The sequence below is a fragment of the Scomber scombrus genome, unplaced genomic scaffold (assembly GCF_963691925.1).
Source record: "Scomber scombrus unplaced genomic scaffold, fScoSco1.1 SCAFFOLD_116, whole genome shotgun sequence".
In the NCBI taxonomy this organism is placed as follows: domain Eukaryota; kingdom Metazoa; phylum Chordata; class Actinopteri; order Scombriformes; family Scombridae; genus Scomber; species Scomber scombrus.
Window position 1 is genome coordinate 42307 of NW_026910360.1, and position 24087 is coordinate 66393.

The 24087-nt window shown below is 40.4% G+C and overlaps 1 protein-coding gene and 1 long non-coding RNA gene across 2 annotated transcripts in view; one reads left to right on the forward strand and one right to left on the reverse strand.

Annotated features, from left to right (window-relative positions):
• Positions 1–167: 167 nt before the first annotated feature.
• LOC133976960 (uncharacterized) lies at positions 168–20467 on the forward strand. The gene is made up of 3 exons (XR_009924892.1): positions 168–945; positions 4054–4118; positions 20449–20467. It is a non-coding gene; the product is annotated as an uncharacterized LOC133976960 (long non-coding RNA).
• LOC133976959 (brain-specific angiogenesis inhibitor 1-associated protein 2-like) overlaps positions 11365–24087 on the reverse strand; it is a gene marked incomplete at its 5' end in the record, with an annotated part of 59831 nt that continues 47108 nt past the window's right edge. The window contains 6 exon segments of the mRNA XM_062415098.1: positions 11365–14540; positions 18514–18551; positions 21094–21259; positions 22263–22343; positions 23144–23345; positions 24056–24080. Of these exon segments, the coding sequence (XP_062271082.1) occupies positions 14507–14540; positions 18514–18551; positions 21094–21259; positions 22263–22343; positions 23144–23345; positions 24056–24080 (546 nt within the window).

The window sequence follows — 24087 nt, forward strand, 5'->3', positions numbered from 1 at the left end:
CTAACCTCAGTAAACGTTTTCAAAATGTGGTTATGGTCTCAATCGCTAGTTTAAAGCCTTCTTCAATGCAGTATGATGTTCATTTGGGACATTTTGGCCTCCCTGATTTTATATGTGACGATAAAGCAGGGTATGCATTAGGGCGTGGCTACGTGGTGATTGACAGGTTGATTGGTTCACAGGTTCAGGAGGGCGCCTCATGCTCCTCCTGATGCCCATGTAAGTAGAATCCCTGTTTTTATTTTTCCCGGCATTTTTACCCGAAATTTTCAAGATGGCGCTGCTCAGATCCGATACTATTGGCCTCCGAGCAGCAGTCCACAAACCAATGGGTGACGTCACGGATGTTACGTCCATTTCTTATATACAGTCTATGGTTGCTTCTCGATTGGGACAGATCAGCTCAGTGTTAAGTCTTATTTGTCTTGATCAGCTGGTTTTGAAAGACGTCACGATCAGATCATGAAGTGTTCAAATGCTTTTACTGTGTGTGTATAAATGTAAGGAAGAGAAAGGGGGAAAGGTGTTGGTGGGTGTGTTGAGTTTGCCACCATTCATAAAAAACGGCCTAAGATCAACATGTAGTGTCTTCTAAGTGTTTGTTTCGCCCTCCAGAGGCTTTAATATTCTGTAACAGTTTAGCATAGAAACATCTTAGACGGCCGTCCGTAATATTTTTGTATCTCGACAAGAATACTTTGAGGAGTATTGATGTACTGTACCTGCTGTGGAGGAGGGACGGTTTAAAAAAGAAAAAACAAGAAAAAAAGAAAATAATAGAAGAGATTTCTCATGTTTTATTGTTGCCAAAGAGATGTTGTGTTGTGTTCCAGGGGTAAGTACAGTCGGTGTTGGGTTTTTTTTACCCCAAAAATGGAGACTGAGACAGAGAAGGAGGAACATGACAGCAGCTTTGGCCAGCGAGAAGGAGAATAATGATGATCGGTAATAATGTGCCCTAACCCTAACCCCAACCCCCCACTGACCTGGTCACATCATTACTTTCTGTACCTTCTATCAAATATAAATAAAGTCTGTTTTACACATCTTAACATATATTTTGACTTTTTTTGTTTGTTGTTAATTTCCTTTTCTAACAAAGGTTTAAGGGCTGCAACTAATGATTAATCTGCTAATTATCTTCTCAATTAACCGTCCTGTCGTCCTCCCGGTTCAAATTGACCCCGTCTGTTTTGACTGTTCCTTCTTTCCTCCCTTCTTTCCTTCCTTCCGTCTGTCCTTCCTCCCTCCCTCCTTCTCTCTTTCTTTCCTTCCTCTCTCTTTCCTCCCTTCCTTCTTTCCTTCCTCCATCCCCCTTTCTTCCTTCCTTCTGTCATTCCTTCTTTCCTCCCTTCCTTCCTTCCGTCTGTCCTTCCTCCCTCCCTCCTTCTTTCTTTCCTTCCTCTCTTCCCTCCCTTCCTTCTTTTCTTCCTCCATCCCCCTTTCTTCCTTCCTTCCTCCCTTCCTTTTTTCCTTTTTCCCTCCCTCCCTCCTTCCTTCTTTCCTTCCTCCATCCCCCTTTCTTCCTTCTGTCGTTCCTTCCTCCCTCCCTCCTTCTCTTTCCTCCCTTCCTTCTTTCCTTCCTCCCTCCCTTCCTTTTTTCCTTTTTTCCTCCCTCCCTCCTTCCTTCTTTCCTCCCTCCCTCCCTCCTACCTTCCTTCCTTCTTTCCTCTTCCAATTGAAATGTATTAGTTTGAAAGTCGTGCTCAGTGTAACGAAAAGAAGAGGAAGATTCGTGTCCATGAAACTATAAATTCAATTCTTTGACTTTTTCATGAACTGCCGTGATACTCTCAGCTAAGTCATAGTAGAAATATACAATTATTACAAGTGGATACTGTGTGTAATCTGACACAGTATTTCACTAAATCTCATGAAGTCTGATCCTGGATTTATAGTTCTGCAGTTTAAAAGACACAGAAGCACAAAATGGGTAAATACTTGATTCTTTATTCAAAGGAAATGTAATTGAAAACAGACACTGTGTTTGCCATCAAATCACACAATGATACAATATTGACTGTCAGTCTTCACATTTGTATTGCATTAGTCCTCATGTTACAGTTACAGTTACACCAATGTAGGTTCAATCAATCTGAATAGCAGCTGCTGTCTGATATTTTAAAGAGTAACTGCACAAAAGCTAGAAAATCGACCTGCACTGCCATCTAGTGGTCAAAGTTTTACAATGACTAGCGCCTAAACCCTTCACCCAAACTTCACGTAATCACACTGACTGTCTGATCATAGCTCAGCAAGCGTAACTAAGCCTGTCAAGTTTTTTTTCAAATGTTGAGAAACTGTCTAAGCTTTTGTAGTGAGAGCCAAAAACACAAAAGCAACGTGCAAGGCATGAATTAAACAGTGTTAACGTGTTTGGCTAATTAGCTTACTACCTGCAGTGTTACCTCCAGTGCCAAAGAGCAAATCATTACATTTAATTATAAGGAAGTTAGTTAGATCAGCACTGCAGGTTGTAAAATGCCTCGTTCATGTCAAGCACCTCCGTCTAATGATATCAATCAATCAATCAATCTTTATTTATATAGCGCCAAATCACAACAAAGTCATCTCAAGGCACTTTACACATAGAACAGGTCTAAACCGAACTCTTCAGATATCAACACAGTAGATGTTAGTCATGGATGTCGTCAGAGTTAAGGTTGATTTATGATACATCACTTGACAGAAAATTATGTATTTTTAACAGAAAAAAAGATCAATACTTTCCAGTGTACACTTGGAACATTTAGTTGGACACTGTGCAAGGTGATTGGGTAGTGTTATTAACGTTGCCATGGAGATTCTAGTATTCACTGAACTTCCTTATTGATATTTTGCTCTTTTGATACTTTAGATAACTTGCAACGTCTGTTTAATTAGTCTCGGTTGGGATTTTAATGTAACTTAACGAGCTTGCTGGAGGAAAGCTTTAAACATTACTGTCTGAAAATATGAAGAAGTTGAGTACTAATAAGCAACTTCTTACAAATTACAAACCATCATGTGCATATGTGAGAACTCTTTTACATGATTCCCATTTTACAGCAAGTCGGCTGAAAACATTAAAAAATTCAGATCAAAAGTTTTTTCACCAAACTCATGAAGCTAACTGACTTTTTTCTGTGCCTGAACTCAAAGACTGATCGGTAAATCTGTCACTGTTATCATTGCAAACTGTAAGAGAGGAAAGCTTGACACGCATAGCAACAGTAACCAAGGTAACAGACTTTCAACCCACAGAGGTCAGTACAACAATCAATAAGTGACGATCAATCACAAGATTTAAAGTGCAGTTTCTCTTTAAAACTGATAATTATGAATTCACACAGCCTGTCACTGAAAGTATGAACAGTGATAACATCATAGGTACGAAACAATGATTTTAGACATTCACATCTTATTTTCAAATGTCCAAATCATAGTTTACTATTTTAAAAGTTAATTTAAACCTTCAAATATTCTCCATCAGACTAAAAAGAGGCAGCAATTATGAGTAAATCCACCCAAATTATGAATCTTAATATCTGAACAACTATCAGGAGATTTTTTTCTCCACTCTAATAAAATAGATGTGAATATAATTAAATGTGCGGTTCAGTATCACGGCGTCTTTCCAGAAACAATGTCCAAGTTATTCTAAGTCAGACTGTGGACCTCTTCCCAACCCCTTCACCCCCACCTCAGTTTACTTGCTTATTGATCCCATAGTCATAGAAACTCAACAGTTGAGCCAGGATAGCCTGAATTGCTGTTTGAAGTACTTCAGACAACAACAAATATACCAAAATATATTAAAGGTGCAGTGTGTAAGATTTAGTGCCATCTTGTGGCGAGGTTGCTAATTGCAACCAACTGAATCCCCTCCACCTCCACCTCCCGCTCCAAGCGTGTAAGTGACCCAACGTTGGCTGGGACACTAGCAAAAAACCCAAAAGATAGATTGACTTTATTTAATTAGACTCCAGGTCCATTTTAAAGAGACAAACAAACACACACCTAAAGACCATCTCTAGACCCATTGTTGGGTTTGTCTGTTCTGGGCTACTGTAGAAAACATGATGGCGCTCCGAGGAAAAGGCCCTGCTTCCTGTGTAGATATAAAGGCTCATTTTAAGGTAATGAAAACACAACAATTCTTATTTTCATGTGATTATACTCTAATTATTCATGAATATTATATCCGCTAAATGCTTCTAAATTCTACACACTGCACCTTTAAATAGTCTCACTGAAGGCTTTTATTAGTTTCTTGTAAAATTCCCCAAAACTACTGCATCTCTTTAACCAAACCGCACATATTTAGGCTGTTCTCCTTCATATCCTTTTCAGTATTATTTTTAGAGCTTTGAACAAGACAATCACAACTCTTCTCACCTTTAAAGTATCGATATCACCATTAACTGTTTTGTTTTTTATCAGCTCAGTATAACTAATAATAACCTACATTGGTGTAACGCTGCTTCCACATCACTCTGCATCACAGTCCACGGTTATATTAAACATGATAAAAGACTATTTTCAAATCACCTAAAGTTTATTTTTCTCCTGTTGATTGTATCATTGAATATATCTCTGTGTTGAAAATGTTGCTTTTAATAAGAAGATCTTACAAACTGAATAATATTAAATCAAACATGAATCAAGTGAAATCTGAGAACCGGTACAAACACCTACAGTGCTGCTGCTGCTTAGAGTATAACTAATATTACAGAATATAAGATTTCCTTCTTCTTCTTTTTTTTGAGTATATTAAAATTAATTGAAGATACAGTACTATGAGTAGTGTGCTTAACAGTTTTGATGCGATCACTCAGCACTGATTTATTCCACAGATTCTGCTGATTTTTGTGGCTAGTCTATTTTCTTTTATGTGTTTCAGCTCTTTTCTTGTTTTTTTTACCTCCATCATCTGCTGAAACACATCTGACTTGTCGTAGTTTATATCATCCGCCTTAATTCAGATGATTAAACAGACTTTTTCTGCCTTCTTGGTGAGTGTGACAGTGTTCGACGACGCACCAGCACTCGTTTTTTGTTTTGTTTTTTTGTTTAACCCTCCTGTTGTCCTCGAGTCAAGGAAGGAAGGAAGGATGGAAGGGAGGAATAAAGAAGGAATGGAGGAAGGAAGGGAGGAATAAGGAAGGAAAGGAGGGACGAAGGGAGAAAGAAGGAAAGGAGGAAGGAAGGGAGGAAGAAAGAAGGAAAGGAGGGACGAAGGGAGAAAGAAGGAAAGGAGGAAGGAAGGGAGGAAGAAAGAAGGAAAGGAGGGAGGAAGGAAGGAAGGGAGGAAGAAGGAAGGAAAGAAGGGAGGAAGGAAGGAAGGGATGAAGAAGGAAGGAAATAAGGGAGGAAGGAAGGAAGGAAAGAAGGAAGGAAGGAAGGAAGGAAGGAAGGAAGGAAGGAAGGAAGGAAGGAAGGAAAGGAGGAAGGAAGAAGGAAAGGAGGGAGGAAGGAAGGAAGGGAGGAAGAAGGAAGGAAAGAAGGGAGGAAGGAAGGAAGGGATGAAGAAGGAAGGAAATAAGGGAGGAAGGAAGGAAGGAAAGAAGGAAAGGAAGAAGGACAGAGGAAAGAAGGAAAGGGAGGAAGGATAGAAGGAAGAAAGGGGGATGGGGGAAGGAAAGAAAGAGACAAGAAGGGAGGGAGGAAGGACAGATGGAAGGAAGGCAGTCAAAACAAAGAAGGAACAGTCAAAACAGACGGGGTAATTTGACCCGGGAGGACGACAGGAAGGTTAACTTTTGAGAAGGCAGTACTAACAGGTGAGGCTAAAAACACCTGACGAGATGTTTAGCTTACCAACGTCGAAGAAGCCCTTTTGTTGACAAGGCAGGAGGGAGGAGGGGGAGAAGGTAGAAGGAGGAGGAGGAGGAGGAGGGGGGGGCTGTTTATTTAAAAGCACAGAAACGTCTTCAGGCAACTTCTCAGACTGCCTGCAGATTCACACGAGGAGTCAGTCATCAGTCTTTGGGTGATGATACAATCAGAGGCGATTATTCAGGCTTTGAAAATGAACCAAGAACCCAAGTGAGCCACACTAAGTGAACGCCTATTCTTCTTCTTCTTTCTTTTTTACCACCACATGCTCCTTTTTAAAGTGAACTCCATCACCATTATCCAAAAAATGTGAGCACATGTCTTTACAGAAATACAATTAAAAAGGAAAATAACCTGATTTCTTTTTTTAACCCTCCTGTTGTCCTCGAGTCAAGGAAGGAAGAGAGGGAGGAAGGAAGGATGGAAGGTAGGAAGAAGGAAGGAAAGGAGGAAGGGAGGGAGGAAGGAAGGAAGGAAGGAAGGAAGGAAGGTAAGGAGGAAGGAAGGGAGGAAGGGAGGAAGAAGGAAGGAAAGGAGGGAAGGGAGGAAGAAAGAAGGAAAAGAGGGAGGAAGGGAGAAAGAAGGAAGGAAAGGAGGGAGGAAGGAAGGAAGGAGGGAAGGGAGGAAGAAAGAAGGAAATGAGGGAGGAAGGGAGAAAGAAGGAAGGAAAGGAGGGATGAAGGAAGGATGGAAGGGAGGCAGAAAGAAGGAAAGGAGGAAGAAGGAAGGAGGAAGGGAGGAAAGAAGGAAGGGAGGAAAGAGAGAGGAAGGAAAGAAAGAGAGAAGGAGGGAGGGAGAAAGGAAAGACGGAACGAAGGAAGGGAGGGAGGAAGGAAAGACGGAACGAAGGAAGGAAGGAAGGAAGGAAGGAAGGAAGGAAGCGAGGAAAGAAGGAACAGTCAAAACAGACGGGGGAGGACGACACGAAGGTTAATATAATCTTTCGATGTGCTTTTCCATCCTAGAAGATCAAAATATATATAAATCAATTTTAGTATTTATTTACATTATCTCTCAACTAATACAGAGATTATTGTAAATGTGAATTTGTTATGGCGCAGTTCATTTTGCTGGTCATATTGAACTCTTATTATATATATAATATATTATGTATTATATATAGTAGCACTATGGTAATACTGCAGTTGGATCAGAGCTGTGTTAAAGTGAGGGCAGAGATCAGTAGTCTCCTGCAGGGGGAGTCTGAGCCTTCTCCACGAAGTCATAGTGAGCTTCATCAGGCTGCCTCTCCTCGATCTCATCGATGTCATCATTATCATCATCATCATCATCATCATCATCAGAAAGGGGCGGTTTGGCTGGAGCCTCCACGGCCGGCTCAATGGGAGGTTCATTCAGGCTAGGAAGATGGAGAAAAAAACCATTTAGTTTCTTTTTTTATTTGATAAAGTTAAAACCCTCCTGTTGTCCTCGGGTCAAGGAAGGAAGGATGGAAGGGAGGGAGGAAGAAGGAAAGGAGGAAGGAAGGGAGGGAGGAAGGAAGGAAAGGAGGGAAGAAGGAAGGAAGGAAGGAAAGGAAGGAGGAAGGGAGAAAGAAGGAAGGACAGGAGGGAGGAATGAAGAAAGGAAGGAAGAAGGAAGGGAGGAAGAAGTAAGGAAAGGAAGGAGAAAGGGAGAAAGAAGGAAGTACAGGAGGAAAGAAGGAAGGAAGGAAGGAAGGAAGGAAGGAAGGAAGGAAGGAAGGAAGGAATGAAAGGAGGGAGGAGGGAAGGGAGGAAGAAAAGGAGGGAGGAAGGAAGGAGGGAAGGACAGAAGGAAGGGAGGAAGAAAAGAAAGGAAGGAAGGAAGGAAGGAAGGAAGGACAGAGGAAAGAGAGAGGAAGGAAAGAAAGAGAGAAGGAGGGAGGGAAGAAGGAGGGAAGGACAGAAGGAAGTGAGGAAGGAAAGGAAGGAAGGACAGAGGAAAGAAGGAAGGAAGGTAGGAGGGAGGAAGGGAGGAAAGAAGGAAGGAGGGAGGGAGGGAGAAAGGAAAAGAGGAAGGAAGGAAAGAAAGAAGGACAGAGGAAAGAAGGAAGGGAGGAAGGACATAAGGAAGAAAGTGGGATGGAGGAAGGAAATAAGGAACGGAGGAAAGAGAGAGGAAGGAAAGAAAGAAAGAAGGAGGGAGGGAGGAAGGAAGGACAGACGGAAGGAAGGAAGGGAGGAAAGAAGGAACAGTTAAAACAGACGGGGAGGACGACACAAAAGTTTAAATATAATCCATAAATATGTTGGAAATGAAAGGAGAAAGAGTTCAGGTGATGAGTCATGCAAAATAAAACAGGAGGAAGAGGTGAGGATGATGCAGAAACATGCAACACCTGAAATATCCGATTAATTACAGTCCAACTCACAGTCACCGAAGTTTAGGATGCAGGAACATCACATTACAACAAAAACAGTGATGGAAATAAGATGAGAGCCATGTAAACAACACCCACAGAGGAAATGAGCATGAAGTGATGATGATGATGAAGAAAATAAAAAGAGTGGTCACATGAAGATCCCGACTGACAGTTCAGTCACTTACGATGGTTTTTTTTGGTCACTCAGAATCGGGCGTAATCAGGCCCTGAACTGAAAGGTAAGAAACATTCCCCATCCGTCAACACCAACACCAACTTATATATTATTATATGTTGTAATAATATGATACAGAGCTTAGTAGAACAACAGCAATGTCATTATAAGGCTTATCTAGGACATATTTAAATAGTATTAACCCAAAGTTGTTGATGTTGTGCAGCGTTTCTACCTCTTTAAAACAGGATGTGGTCATTTTATATGTAATGTTAAGCTAATGAGACCATGACTGAGATGACTGGGAACCTCTGTTAAACTCTGTCATATATGGGATATTTCCAATTCCACCTTCCTGCCTTGAAAATCCAATTTAGGAACCAATTATGAACATTTACTTAAGTGTTGAATTTAACTGCAGTTTTGAGATACTTGAGGTTACAATTCAAGACGCAAAGTTTTACTTGAATCATGAGATAAACTGGAAGTCGTCACATAAAAATATGGTAAATCAAAAATGTCAGTTTCTAAAGGTACATTTACTTAAGTACTTAACTTGACTGCAGTTTTTCTGATAATCTTTCTACATTTTCACCACCGGAAAAATATCTAACTTTTTATTACACTAGATTTAAGTTACAAGTTGCTAAAATTATTCAGATTTGACTTGAGGTACGAGATAAACTAAGGATAAAATACATATATAAGTCATCTTGGTTTGACTGTTTGTAAAGCATAAGGTATAAATTATCACCCAATTCTGTGTTAGACCTTTTGAGCCAACTTCAATTTCCAACTTTTACACATATTTTTGGAAATTATGGTCAGTATGCCTCATTTAAATGAAACTATACTTATTTTTTGAGTTAACATCTGTTGACCTCCTGGGTTAAAATTGACCTGAGGACAACAGGAGGGTTAAAAGGTGATAAAATATCAGTGTTTAGTTCACAGCTTGTTTCTGCTGCCCCCAAGTGGCCAAAAAGTAAATTACTGCAGGTTAAAGTTGTATTTTAAATGTGCTTTTCCATTGAGATCTCACTTGTTTTGTTCAAGTAAAAGTTTTAGGTGCATCTTTGATTTTAATGACAAATAAAAAATAAACTGAAGAGGTTGCCAGTCAACTCAATGACTCAATGTCTTGTTTATGTAGTTTCATTCATGACAAATCTAAAATTATTGGGATCATTTTTCGATATCAAAATGCAACATGAATACATTCATAAACCACAAAATCTTAATTATGACCCAAATATACTGAATCTACCTCAAAACACAGGTGATAGCAAGGCACACAGACAGGCATATAAACCACAACACAGTTAACTAAAAAAAAAAAAATCAGACAGTGTTACTTTAAAATGAAGATGTTGTGATTAAGACTCACTTACACAAACAAACACACAGAGTTGAGTTGAAGAAGGTACCTTTGCTAGCAGCAGGAGGAGCAGGCCAGTGGGTGTATGGCAGGTCGGGGTGGGTAGGATGCAGTTTAACTACTACTGTGCATTGAACACACACACATACACAAACACACACACACACACACATATTGTACATGCAACAAGGCCGGTGGGAAGTTATGATGGGAACCGCCTGTCGACATGAGAGGGTTGACATCAAATGTGCAAGAAGAAGAGCTGCTGGTGTGTTGATGTGTTTAAAAGCAAAGAGGTTTGATCACCAGGAAGTTAGTGTTGAGAAAAGGAATGCACTCTTTCTTCTTTTAGGATGTGGTGATGAGCAAAAAAAACAAATCTACAAAGTCTGAGAGATTTTATACCTCCAGGAATCTAAGCTCAGAAATAAGAACTCAATGATCTTTACAGGTCCTATAATTTTATACTAATTTCCTGACATTTGCAGGTATTTAAAATGTTGATTTCGACACATTTTTACAGAAAGGTCGATGCAATTTGGTACAAATTATAAGAAAACATGGAGAAAAACAGTGTTTAAGTGGTTCATATGTAGTTTTGTTTCTTTAACAGAGAAAAATACTTTTCAGTGTGTTGTTTGTCATACTACTACATATTAGGTTGTTTCTTAAAAAATGCTGTAATGAGAAAGCAGCTACCAATAGTTTCAGTAACATCGGTTATTACTTATTTTATGGCTCCTTTAATTTCTAGTTTCTAGGACATTTTTCCAAGAATTTCTTTGGGGGGAAACGGATGATGCAATCTGGTAGTTTAGAAATTTGCTCATTAAAGAGAATTTAAGAACCATATACAATATCATATAATATAATATCATAATATATTCAAATATGTAGTTTGACACACAAAAGTAAACACTGAGAACTGACGTGTTTTCTGTCAGTTGAACAATTGTTACATGTCTAAATCACACTTTCTGTAAGATGCCATATAAATGAAAGTCCAGATGAAATTAAATAAAAGCCTTTATAAATCTTTTAGATCACATCCCCATTTTGTGCACCTGTTCAATGATATATGCAGAAAAAACACAAAAAGTTTTACTAGTCTTGAACTGACCAATTTCAACCATCAATCAATGTTCAACTTTTAGCAGCACGGTGCAGATTCGTCCCAATGTTACGTCCCGTCTGTTAATCCAATTTCACTCCAAAATATGTCACGATACAGAAGTTAAAAACCCTCAAAATGCTGTTTCATCTGGACTTTATCTGTTAAAGGACCAGTTTGTAGGATGTTTAGTGCCATCTGGTGGTGAAGATGCAGATTGCAACCAAATTAATACTCTACTTTTATTAATATAAAATTCAAGCACCTGTAAAATACAGCATTACCTATATTATTCTAAAATAAAGATAATTGGGTTTACAAGTAAAAAAAACAAAACAAAAAAAAAAGCAAACACATTTAGCCTTTGAAGACTACTTAAAAACACAAAAAAGAGAAAAATTCAAATCCTGACTATCTCACAGCCTGTAAAGTTTTTTCTTCTGGATGAAAATCAAACAAACAGAAACAACAAAATATATCCAGCTGAATAAATTTATTTTATACTTTTTTAAAGTAGAAATTCACCATTTGAGGTCATCAAATGTTACACTTCTTTGGTGCCCCCAAAGCATGCATATGCATAAATCTTCTGTACAATATGTTTAAATATTTTTCTTTAAAGATTCTTTTACAACAAAAAAACCCCTTTTAAAATAAAACCACATCATCACAGTTGATGTAAGGAGTTATTTGGCCACAGGTGGTTGGTGTGCTATCTCTGCAGCGATGGCAGTCGTACCTTGGGCTTATTGTTAGTGGAGAAAGAAGAAACACTGGCAGCTTCCAGTCGTTTGCTCTCGACTTTTGTCTCTAAATTCATCAAGACAGAGATGGAAGAAAAAAAAAAGGGGGGAGTTGGCAAAGCTGCAGGGGGGGAAAGACGAGTGTTCAGGTCACACACACAAACAAATAGAGAGGGGAGGGAGAAGAGAGCGAAGAGAGACAGCAGACAATGTTTCTACAATGCAAAAAAAGTCCATCTTGACTCGAGTTGCCAATTTAATCTTTTTCTTAAACGAGTCAGAAAAGTGACCCGTAAAAAATATCTGCTTAAAATCATAGACTGTATATGAGAAATGGACGTAACATCTGTGACGTCACCCATTGGTTTGTGGACTGCTGCTCGGAGGCCAATAGTATCGGATCTGAGCAGCGCCATCTTGAAAATTTCAGGTGCATGCTGGGAAAAATAAAAACAGGGATTCTACTTATATGGGCATCAGGAGGAGCATGAGGCGCCCTCCTGAACCTGTGAACCAATCAACCTGTCAATCACCACGTAGCCACGCCCTAATGCATACCCTGCTTTATCGTCACATATAAAATCAGGGAGGCCAAAATGTCCCAAATGAACATCATACTGCATTGAAGAAGGCTTTAAACTAGCGATTGAGACCATAAACACATTTTGAAAACGTTTACTGAGGTTAGAAATCAAGTGAGAAGTTGGTGAATTCTCCATTGCCTTGTATAGAGACGGAAGTCCTTTTGACACCAAAACGGTCGCCCCCTGGTGGCCTTTTGATAGAATGCAGTTTTAAGTTACTTTTAAGACCGGAACTCCCCGCCTGCTTAAAACACTTGATTGCATTAAATAATTTGTAAAGATGGACATTTTTGCAGAGTAGGATGCATGTGAGAGGTGCACAGTTTCAATTTTCACCTCCTCTCTTTGGTTAAGTCGGCATTCGGATGAGGTTTGTTTATCGTAAAAAAAAAACCTCAAGAGATTTAAAAGCCGACAATATGAGAAAAATCAATTTGTTAGCGGGCTTGTTAGTGGACATCAGGACAGTGGTTAGTATAGACAGGCACCGACTGGACCGACATACAGACAAAACAGATCAGCGTTTTTATTTAGCACAGAGAAAAAAAACAGTTTCTTTTACCTTAAAAAAAACAAAAACATGATGCCTTTTTTACTCACTGGAGGTTTTTTTAAAATCAAGCCTTTAATTGCAGAGACAACAGTACAAGGAAGCTGAATGAGGTCTCAACATCAAATTAACTCCTCTCTCCCCCCGTCGAGGCTGCAGAGGCGCTGCGCTAGAAATGTCAAGACCGGATAAATGTTGTGCCTTGACGTCAATGTGTCATCAGCATGTGTGTTATTAACAATCATTTTAAGTATTTACACGTCTTAAGTTGCAATAAAAAATATATAATTTACGTTGACATTTAATCAATTTAGTAAGAGGCACTACAATGAGTCCGAATGTTTAAAAAAAGGATTGAAAATGTAAAAGCGATGTTTGGATATCATGTGCACTGAGCCAAACAGCAGTACCAGTTCTCTTTTCTTTCATGCATGAACACTAGTTAAATGAACTAGAGTTGCAGGTATTGATCTTTTTCAGCAGCAAATTATCTTTCTGTGAATTAGAAATCATTTAGTCGGTCTTGTTTGGTCTAAAGATATTCAATTTTCAATGATATATATATATAAAAACAGGAGGAGAAAAAAGCAGCAGTTTTTTAAATTTGAGAAGCTGGAGCCACAAAATGTTTGACACTTTTACTGTCGGTCGACTAATGATTAATAAACCCGACATGTAGCCTTGTTGCATCTCTCTCAGGGATGAGGGTTAGTTGATCCCATTCAGCCTTGGCATGATATTCACACACATACATTCAAACTCTCACACACACACCACAATAGATAGTCAAAGGACCCCGAGCACCTGGGTTTGTGTGTCTGAGCACAGTGTCCCTCCATAAAGAAGTTGGAGAAGTTCAAAGGCCTATATACCAAAAAACTGTCACATTAAGTTTGTTACAGAAAGTCAGAAATATAGAGTATTACTTTCATAAGGTGCGTAGTTGTTATTGTTTTTCTTGTTTATGAACTGATCATAGATATACTGTATGACAAGCACTTCTTGTATGGCACATTATATGTACAGTAAACATTCCTGTAACATGTTCTCCACTTCATAAAGTTAAAACATTTACATTAACTGTTCACTACTCGTGATACATAGACCTCTTTTCTCAGAGGGATACAAAAACCTCACAGCATGAAAAGGTAAAGTTATTGTTAAATACTGAAAGACCCAGTAAAACTATTGATTAATGTTTGTTTCCTCTTTTTCTTTTCTTTTTCAAACATTATGAAAATCCTTTTTTTAGGGATCAACATCATTAATTTTTACACCCTGACTTACAATTCCTTCACATTGTCATTCCGATGGCGAGCGCTGACATTTGCGGAAATCAGGTTCCTTTGGTGGGGGGAAGATTATAACCCCCCTCCATGGCGATATATAATATATATAAAAGAAATGTACATGCATGAAAGACAAGCAAAAGATACATTTTCCTCAAAAGAAAATGTCCATCACATTGATTTTTGAGTGTTTTTAGGATGGCACGGAGTCCGTTTTTTGTTCTGGTTTGGCTTGGCGTGGCTTCACCAGTGGCCCAGTTACACAGCACAGGGAGCGGGAGGTTGGGGTGGGTTGGGTGGGGAGCAGGGGGGGGAGGAAAAAGGGGGGAAAAGATACAAGACCCAAGCCTCTTCCTTGCATTGATTGGCTCAGGGAAGAGGGGAGGAGTTTATTGCCGTTAGCAGGGGAAGGTTTGGGGGGGGGGGGGGGTTGAGGGGGTTGGTTGAGGGTTCAGCGAGGTTGCCTGTCCTATCGCATCATCTGGCTGAGTCTGTGCCTGTTTGTCTGTCTGTCCTCACACTGTCGAAATCAGTTTGCCCTCTGTGGAACTGCGGACAAAGAGAGTAGAGAGGGCTTCCAGGTGGGCTTGGCTCAGGAGAAAACAAGCAGCAAAAAAAACACAACCAGGAACACATGTGGAGGAAAAACAATCCACGTCTATCCTCCAAAGAAACACACAATAAATAAACCCCCAACAGGCTGAGAGCTCAACTTGATCTGACCCTTCACTTCCTGAAATATGACAGCTGGTTTTAATCAACTGTATATTTTTCTTATTGTACAGAGCCAAACCAATATTGAACTGATCTATAAAGTATTGTGTGTGTATCCAAAACCTGATATATCTTATTCTTCTGTGCCCTTTGTTGTCCAAAAACTATTAAAAACACATCAGTGAGTCACACTGCTTCACTGGGTGAAATGTTCCTACATCATGAAGAGTTTGGTCATGTTAGTTTGTTTAGAAACGGCTCCAAAGATTAACAGTAATCACGTTTTGAGTCTCCAGAGAGTAGTTCTGTGCACCATAACTGAACTGTTTTTTACTTAATTACATGTATTGGTTTAAGAAGGTATTTCTGATGTTTAATCCCTGGACAGATGTTCCTTCGTCATGAAGAGTTTGGTCATATTAGATTGCTTAGAAAAGGCTCCAAAGACGAATAACAGTGATCACGTTTTGAGTCTCCAGAGAGTAGTTCCGTGCACCATAACTGAACATGAACAGAAAAATGTTTTTTACTTAATTACATTTATTGGTTTAAGAAGGTATTTCTGATGTCATCATGAAGAGTTTGGTCATGTTAGTTTGTTTAGAAACAGCTCCAAAGATTAACAGTAATCACGTTTTGAGTCTCCAGGGAGTAGTTCTGTGTACAACTAGGTTATCAGTGACAGAGCACATTAATAAAAAAATAGCTGTGAATGCAATAGAGTTAATCTAAGGGATTACGTCTAATCCCTGGACAGATGTTCCTTCATCATGAAGAGTTTCGTCATGTTAGTATCTTTAGAAACGGCTCCAAAGACCAATAACAGTGATCATGTCTCTAGAGAGTAGTTCTGTGTAAGACTAGGTTATCATTATCAAGTGCAGCAGAGTTATCAAAGAAAGTATTTTTTATTAGATATTCTTTCATTATGAAGAGTTTGGTCACATTAGTTTGTTTAGAAACAGCTCCAGCGATACTACTTTCTAGCTACATATCACATCTATCTGTCCTGATGTCCCTGCATGCAGGTTGTTACTGTGGCTTTGCTTTAATTGTGTTTTGATTTGTGTTTGATGTATTGTTGATTTTGTATGTCCTACTTATGGTTGTGCTTCAGACGTATTTCAGTTAGTGTCTAATGATGCAGCACAATGTTGTTTAATTCAGTCAATAATTCCTATTTTACTCGCATGTTAATTAGTACCTGACAATGTGGTTTAATTCCCTGGATCATTTTTACTAAGATTAATATTCTAAAACTTTGTGTTATTGCTCTGCATGCTTATTATAAATGTTCTAAATAACTATGCCATTTCAAATCTTATATTCTGTTTGTCCAGGGATTAGACATCAAAAACAGCCTCTTAGATAACTCTGCTGCATTCACAGAAATCTTTATTGATGTGCACTGTCACTGATAAATAAACCATGAAATGAAATAGAATAACCTTTGTGTCGTCCTCCCGGGTCAAATTGACCCCGTCTGTTTTGACTGTTCCTTCTTTCCTCCCTTCCTTCCTTACTCCCTCCTTTCCTTCATTCCTTCTTCCCCCTTCCATCTTTCCTTCCTTTCCTTCATTCCTTCCTTCCATCTGTCTTCTCTTCCTACCTTCCTCCCTTCCTTCCTTCCATCTTTCCTTCCTTCCTTCCATCTTTCCTTCCTTCCTTCCATCTTTCTTTCCTTCCTTCTTTCCATCTTTCCTTCCTCCCTCCCCTTCTTTCCTTCCTTCCTCCCTCCCTCCTTTTTTCCTTTCCTCATTCCTTCCTTCCTTCCTGTCCTTCCTCCCTCCCTCCTTCCTTCCTCCCTCCTTTCCTTCCTTCCTTCCTTCCTCCCTCCTTTCCTCCTTCCTCCTTTCCTCCTTCTTTCCTTGGCTCGAGGACAACAGGAGGGATAAAAGCCATGTTTCTGCACATGCTCAGTAGCGTCTGCCTTACAAAGAACTACTCTCTGGAGACTGAAATCTTGATCCATGTTATGATTGTTTTCGGTCGTTTCTAAACAAACTAACATGACCAAACTTTTCATAATAAAGGAACATGTCACCCACTGCAGCGTTGTGACTCACTGACGTGTTTTTAATAGTTTATGGACAACAACGGCATAGACGAATAAGATATATCAGACTTTGATACACACACAATACTTGTAAGTAGATCAGTTTAGTGTTGCTTGGCTCTGAAAGTGAGATTTGTTCACAATAAGACAAATATAGAAAATCAGCTGCCACATCCTTTCACTCTCAATGAGAAGGGTTTGAAGCAGGGATTGGGTGGGTGGGTGCAGTTAGCGGGTGGGAAGCACTACTGGAGCTGCATGGTGCATGAGGGGCAGTTAGCTGGGAGGTCAAAGCATGAGTGTTTTTATTATAAGTTAATGAACAAAAGAAAACTTAAAATCAACTCAAACTTAAGATAAACCATATTAACAAATAGCATGCCTTAAAAATGTAATCTACTTTTACTTATTTAAAAAACATAGAAACATAGAAACAGTTATTTCTAATGGTCCTGTTTTGGGGTTAAGATATATGGTCACAGTATCTTATTAAACATGTGCAAACAGAACAGAATGGAAAAATAAAAAGGAGTACAAAGAAAACAACACAAAACGAAAATGTGTGTGTGTGTGTGTGTGTGTGTGTGTGTGTGTGTGTGTGTGTGTGTGTGTGTGTGTGTGTGTGTGTGTGTGTGTGTGTGTATGTGTCCTGCTGGTTGTGTGTTTGCGGGTCTGAATTTTGGGGTTTAGGCACCGTGAAACGTCCCAATCCCTCAACTCTCCGTCTTCAGCTGTTTCAACATGTCTTCAAGTCTCAAGTTCTCTTTACAGTTCAGTCAATTCATTCATTATGATTTATCTCCCAATAAAGGCCAATAAATAGCTTTTTAACCCTCCTGTTGTCCTCGAGTCAAGGAAGGAAGGGAGGAAGAAGGAAGGAAGGGAGGGAGGAAGGAAGGATGGAAAAGAGGGAGGAAGGAAGGGAGGAAGAAGGAAGGAAAAGAGGGAGGAAGGAAGGGAGGAGGAAGGAAGGAAAAGAGAGAGGAAGGAAGGAAGGGAGGAGAAGGAAGGAAAAGAGGGAGGGAGGAAGGAAGGAAGGAAGGAAGGAAGGAAGGAAGGAAGGAAGGGAGGAAGAAAGAAGGAAAGGAGGGAGGAAGGAAGGAAGGGAGGTACAAGGAAGGAATGAAGGAAGGAAGGGAGGAAGGAAGGAAGGGAGGAAGAAGGAAGGAAAGGAGGGAGGAAGGAAGGGAGGAAGAAGGAAGGAAAATAGGGATGAAGGAAGGAAGGGAGGAAGAAGGAAGGAAAAGAGGGAGGAAGGAAGGAAGGAAGGAAGGAAGGAAGGAAGGGAGGAAGAAGAAAGGAAAAGAGGGAGGGAGGGAGGGAGAAAAGGAAAAGAGGAAGGGAGGTGGGAAGGAAGGAAGTTAGGGGGGAGGAAAGAAAGAGAGAAGGAGGGAGGGAGGAAAGAAGGAATAGAGGAAGGAAAGAAGGAAAGAAGGAGGGAGGGAGGAAGGAAGGAAGGACAGAAGGAGGGAGGAAAGAAGGAACAGTCAAAACAGACGGGGTCAATTTGACCCGGGAGGACGACAGGACGGTTAATCTGCAGCAAGACAATTCACTAGAAGTTAGAAACATAAACTAAATCCCTCACTGGCTTCCCACCAGAAATAACACAGTGAAAACACATCATCCATTAAAAAAATATAGTTTTATGGTATTCTGCTTGAACTGACTGAACTGGGACTGAGTTGATTTTGGGAACAATATTCAATAAAACAAATAAATTAAAGGGTAAAGAGGTAAAGTAGTTCTTACCTTGTGGGGAAGCGGGGCTCATACTCTTCAACTCCTTGCTGTAAAGACAAAAAAAAACAGAGACAGGAGAAGTTAAGTTTGATGACTTCTCCTAAAGTGGCCCAAAATGCACAAAAACTGTTGTATAGGTGCTTCAAATGTTTGTCCATTGAGGCTGTTCTGGGTCAGATTATCTCTGTATCTATTGACATGTGTTTTAGTGAAATGAATAGTTAATAGTTTTAATAAGATAGTAGTTATGAGGATTTATTTTTATGATGTAGCAGTGAAGACTGATGGCTCTAATGGTTATACAATAAACCCCACAGTTCCATAAAGCTCTGCTCATTTTACCTTTACATATAAAATAACATTTAACCACCAAAAAGAGATGCAAACATGACTAAAAGAGACACAGACTGACTAAAGACACCTAAAAAATACAAAAAACAGACATTAAAATGACTAAAAAGAGACTTAAACTGACTAAAGAAACCTAAAAACTACCAAAAAGAGATGAAAAATGACTAAAAACCACATACAGTTAGTTTGAGTGACAGCTGCCATCTAGTTACCATGATAACGTAGAGATAAAGTGACTAAAGAGACTCAAAACTACCAAAAAGAGACATTTCCATCATTATTGCTATGTTATATTATCATGTCTGATTTAAAATAGGACATGATATTGTGTGATAGGAGATGTTTAGTGGTGTAAAAGCTAATAAATACACTCTCTCTGCTCTCTGAAACATTAATCAAGGTTTAATCACATTTATTGATCAGTCAGATCGACTATTGATGCTTTTTTAAACACATCTGGGCTTCAACATTTGGTATAGACACTTTTTATGAGGAGATTCTTAGACATGGATGTAGAATATGAACAGTATGTAAAGGGTTAAAACTATCAGTAGAAAGTTGCAATAACCTCAGGAGCCACCAGATGGCGACAAAGAAACACAGAAGATGAAATACTGCAGCTTCTCCTCCTACAGCATCCTGAGCTGATTAACTGGATAACTACTAACCTGACTAAAAAATGTATTTCATAACCCGATTACTGACCAATGTGGAGAAACACCAGCTTCATTAGTACTTATTGTATGTTTGATAACTATTGGACTAATATCTTTCAATCTCTCTCTAAGGTCACACAGAAACCACTGAAACCAGATCCAACTCTGGCTGTTAAAGCTCATAATAACGAGTATAATCTGATTTGTTTTGTAACATTATAAACACAAAGACTGATTCATTATGTTAAACTGGAAGCAAAGGAACCCAGTAACCCACTTATCCCTGTTAAATGATCAAATATAAAAAAAAAACATTTAACTTGATCTGATAACCTTTTATTGACCATTTCCAGCAAAGTAAAATGATCTATTGTTGACCACATCATGATCTTTTTACTGTCTGTAAAAAGTATGCTGAAGTATTTCTATATATAATATTGAATTTATGCTTTTTGTACAACATATTGTACCTAATAAACAGACATTTCATTGAAGTAAGTACAATCTCTAAGTTAATATCTTGGTCTTTATTGTCCGGACTGGCTGTTATTTAGCATTAGTTTGGTATTTAAATGTTAAATATGTTAAAATTAGCCTTTATATTACTATATTTTAATGTGCAGCAGATCCTAAATCCTAAATGCACAATGAAATAAAGTCAAAACCACACTTATATATGTGTTTCATTGTCTAAAAAGGTTTAATTGTTCCACCAACGTCATGTCTTTTGACCTGCAGATCATAGAATAAACGCTCGCCATGTGACTGAAGTATTTCGCATACTTTACTGTGCACACACTGAACTGTAAACCCAGAATCTCCTTAAATGTCAGCAGAGATGTTCCCGTCGCTAAACGCTGCGAGGCAGAAAGAAGAACGGTATAAGTTGTTACATGACTGCGGAGCAATTAAGCGTCGCCCACATGTGTCGTTCCAGGTGAGGCGTGGGAGGGAAGCCAGGCTGATCGAGAAAGGCTCGACGTTGCATAAGTCTACTTCTGATTCTGCCTTTTGAAACATTTACCCCACTTCTATCAAACCACTGCTGCTGCCTTCTCCCCCACCCACCTCCTCCTCCTCCTCCTCCTCCTCCTCCTCCTCCTCCTCCTCGCTCTGTTACCAGCTAACGCCTGTCACAATTACTTCCCTCAGAGTCAGAGGCAGCCAGGCGCAGAGGTAGACTTCTCCAATCTGAGCTGTGCCACATCTCACACTCGACCCCTCTGTGAGCCGGGGAACATGTGAAGCGAAGGAGAACTGATCTCCGTGTTTATATAAGCTAATGTAGCAGAGCGCTGTCGGCACGCTGCGGCACAGGGAGAACCTCAAGAGTGCCGATAATGGAAGAGACAGCCAGTCAGAGCAAAGCTATTCCTGGTCTGAATCCCTCGCATCTCCCTCGCATGTAGTGGAACGCTGTCTCCAAACTTTCTGATACAGACAAGCGCAGATCTTTGCCAGGTTTTGTGCGATGGCTCAGCTTTTGTCACGTGTGGAATCGTGTGTGGGTAGATGCCAGTTTTAGTGTGTGTGAGTGTGTAAGTGTGTGTGTGTTTGTGTGCTTGTTTTGCAGGCCCCCCACCTGTGAGAAACCTGGCACTGCTACGCTGTAGGGGCGTTGTTGTCTGCCATGCAGCGCCGCAGCGCTCTGTGCCGCCATACGTTGGTGGATGCTGTAATCAGGCATGGGGAGAGCCATGTCTTCTCTCTCTAGAAGGTTTCCCGTGCTGCTGCTTTTCCCATGGAGGCTGGAGACACACACACACACACACACACACACACACACACACACACACACACACACACACACACACACACACACACACACACACACACACACACACACACACACACACACACACACACACACACACACACACACACAGGTGCACAGAAAATTAGGAAACTGTAAACATGTTGTCGCCCGAGGCAAATCCCTCCTGAGCCAATCAGGAGCAAATATGTTGGTTTGTGGGTGTTTACGGGGAACATCTGCAGGAGGGTAATCAGTGCTTTCATGATTGGTTTTCAAATTCACTGTTTTCATTGTTTTAACCCTCCTGTGGTCCTCGAGTCAAGGAAGGAAGGATGGAAGGGAGGAAGGGAGTGAGGGAGGAAGGATGGATGGAAGGGAGGAAGAAGGAAGGAAAGGAGGAAAGAAGGTAGGAGGGAGGGAGGAAAGAAGGAAGGAAAGGAGGAAGGAAGGGAGGAAGAAGGAAGGAAAGGAGGGAGGAAAGGAGGAAGGAAGGAAGGAAGGTAGGAGGGAGGGAGGAAAGAAGGAAGGAGGGAGGGAGGGAGGGAGACAGGAAAAGAGGAAGGGAGGAAGGAAGGAAAGAAGAACAGAGGAAAAAAGGTAGGGGGGAGGAAAGAAAGCGAGAAGGAGGGAGGAAGGGAGGAAGGAAGGAAGGAAGAAAAGGAAGGAAGGAGGGAAGGAAAGAAGTTGGGAAGGAGGGAGGAAGGGAGGAAGGACAGAAGGAAGGAAGAAAGGGGGTTGGAGGAAGGAAAGAAAGAAGGGAGGAAAGAAGGAACAGTCAAAACAGACGGGGTCAATTTAACCCGGGAGGACGACATGAAGGGTAAATCTCTGTTGTTGTAGAGAGTCAATATTCCCCCAAAATAGAATCAACAACAACCACAAAAATCTGTATATTGTAAAAATACTGTTATATTATTACACTAAACAATGTGCAGGAGGCTCATGTGTTGTAATGTAATGTTATTTTTAGGACAGAAGTAAAAACAAACACCTACTTGTGTACTCTGAGTTGCCTCATGTCACCGGCGTCAGGCTCAGCGATCACCCGGGTGTAGGAGAAAGGAAACCAGCCACGCCTGGAAAAAAGGTGAGGAGGTGGGAAACCACATATATTAAAAACACAAAATAGCTAATTAACATGACTTTTGGGGCTTTTTGCAAACTTTTATATGCCAAAAATAGGGTATATTTGATGCATTCTGCTGGTAATGGTGTTTTATACAAACAGAGTGGCGTCATCTGCATATAAAAAACACTCAACTACTGCCTTTCATAATTACCTTACTTTCAAATTGACCCTGTCTGTTTTGACTGTTCCTTCTTTCCTCCCTTCCTTCCTTCCGTCTGTCCTTCCTCCCTCCTTCTCTCTTTCTTTCCTTCTCTCTCTTTCCTCCCTCCACCCCCCTTTCTTCCTTCCTTCTGTCCTTCCTTCCTCCCTCCTACCTCCTTCTCTCTTTCTTTCCTCCCCCCTACCTTCCTCCATTCCTACTTTCCTCTGTCCTTCCTTCTTTCCTTCTTTCCTTCCTTCCTTCCTCCCTTCCTCTTTTCCTTTCTCCCTCCTTCTTTCCTCCCTCCCTCCTACCTCCCTTCCTTCCTTCTTTCCTCCGTCCTCCCTTCCCTCCTTTACTTCCTTCCTTCCCTCTTTCCTTCCTTCTTTCCTTCCTTCTTCCTCCCTTCCATCCTTCTTCTTCCTCCCTTCCATCCTCCTTTCCTTCTTTCTTTCTTCCTCCCTTCCATCCTTCCTCCCTTCCTTCTTCCTCCTTTCCTTCCTTGTTCCTCCCTTCCTTCCTTCCTCCCTCCTTTCCTTCTTTCTTCCCCCCCTTCTTTCCTCCACTCGAGGACAACAGGAGGGTTAAAATACAGATGTTACACTCACATCCTCGTCTTCTCGTTCTCGCCGTAGTGCCACCCGTCGCGGGCCTCAGGGACCAGCAGGGTGATGATGTCGCCCTCGCTGAAGCTGAGCAGGGTGCTGTTGTCGCCGGCCGCGTGGGAGAAGATGGCCTGGACGCGGGTTCTGCCGTTCCTCTCCAGCCCTGCCGCCATGGAGCTGGACCGAGGCAGCGTACGGGTCTCCACTGGTAGAGATAAGGAGACGGGGTTTGAGGGGTTAATCGTGGCTACTACGTCTCTGTATCAGACATCGTGGTCATGAGCTGCTCAATAAAAGGAACCTGCAGACATTTACTGGCTCCATAACAGATTTATCTATTGCAATTTTGAATGATTTAATTTTTTTGTTGTTTTAAATTTGAGTATTTTTGATAATAGTACCATTATACTATTATTATTATTATCATCATTATTATTATTATTATTATCATCATACCTATAGAACTATTACTACTACTATTGTACTATAATACTATAATTATTGCCATGGTGCTATTATTACTACTATAGTACTATTATTATTACAATAGAACCATTATTACTCTTATAGTGCTATTATTATTACTATAGAACTATTATTACTACTATTATACTATTGAAACTTTCTCCCTCCGGTTCTACATCGGGTTTCTAATTCCACCTTCATAACACACATTTCACATTAATTGTTAATATTAAATATCAAAATGAAGATGATTAAGTTCCTGAAGTGATGTGTGTGTGTGTGTGTGTGTGTGTGTGTGTGTGTGTGTGTGTGGTGTGTGTGTGTGTGTGTGTGTGTGTGTGTGTGTGTGTGTGTGTGTGTGTGTGTGTGTGACGAATTCCCTTGAGAGAGAGAGAGTGAGTAATTATAGAGCCCAGTTGGACACCAGAGCGCAGCGTGTGATGATCTTACTCATCGTGGTCTTGCTCTTGGCGGGAGCGACC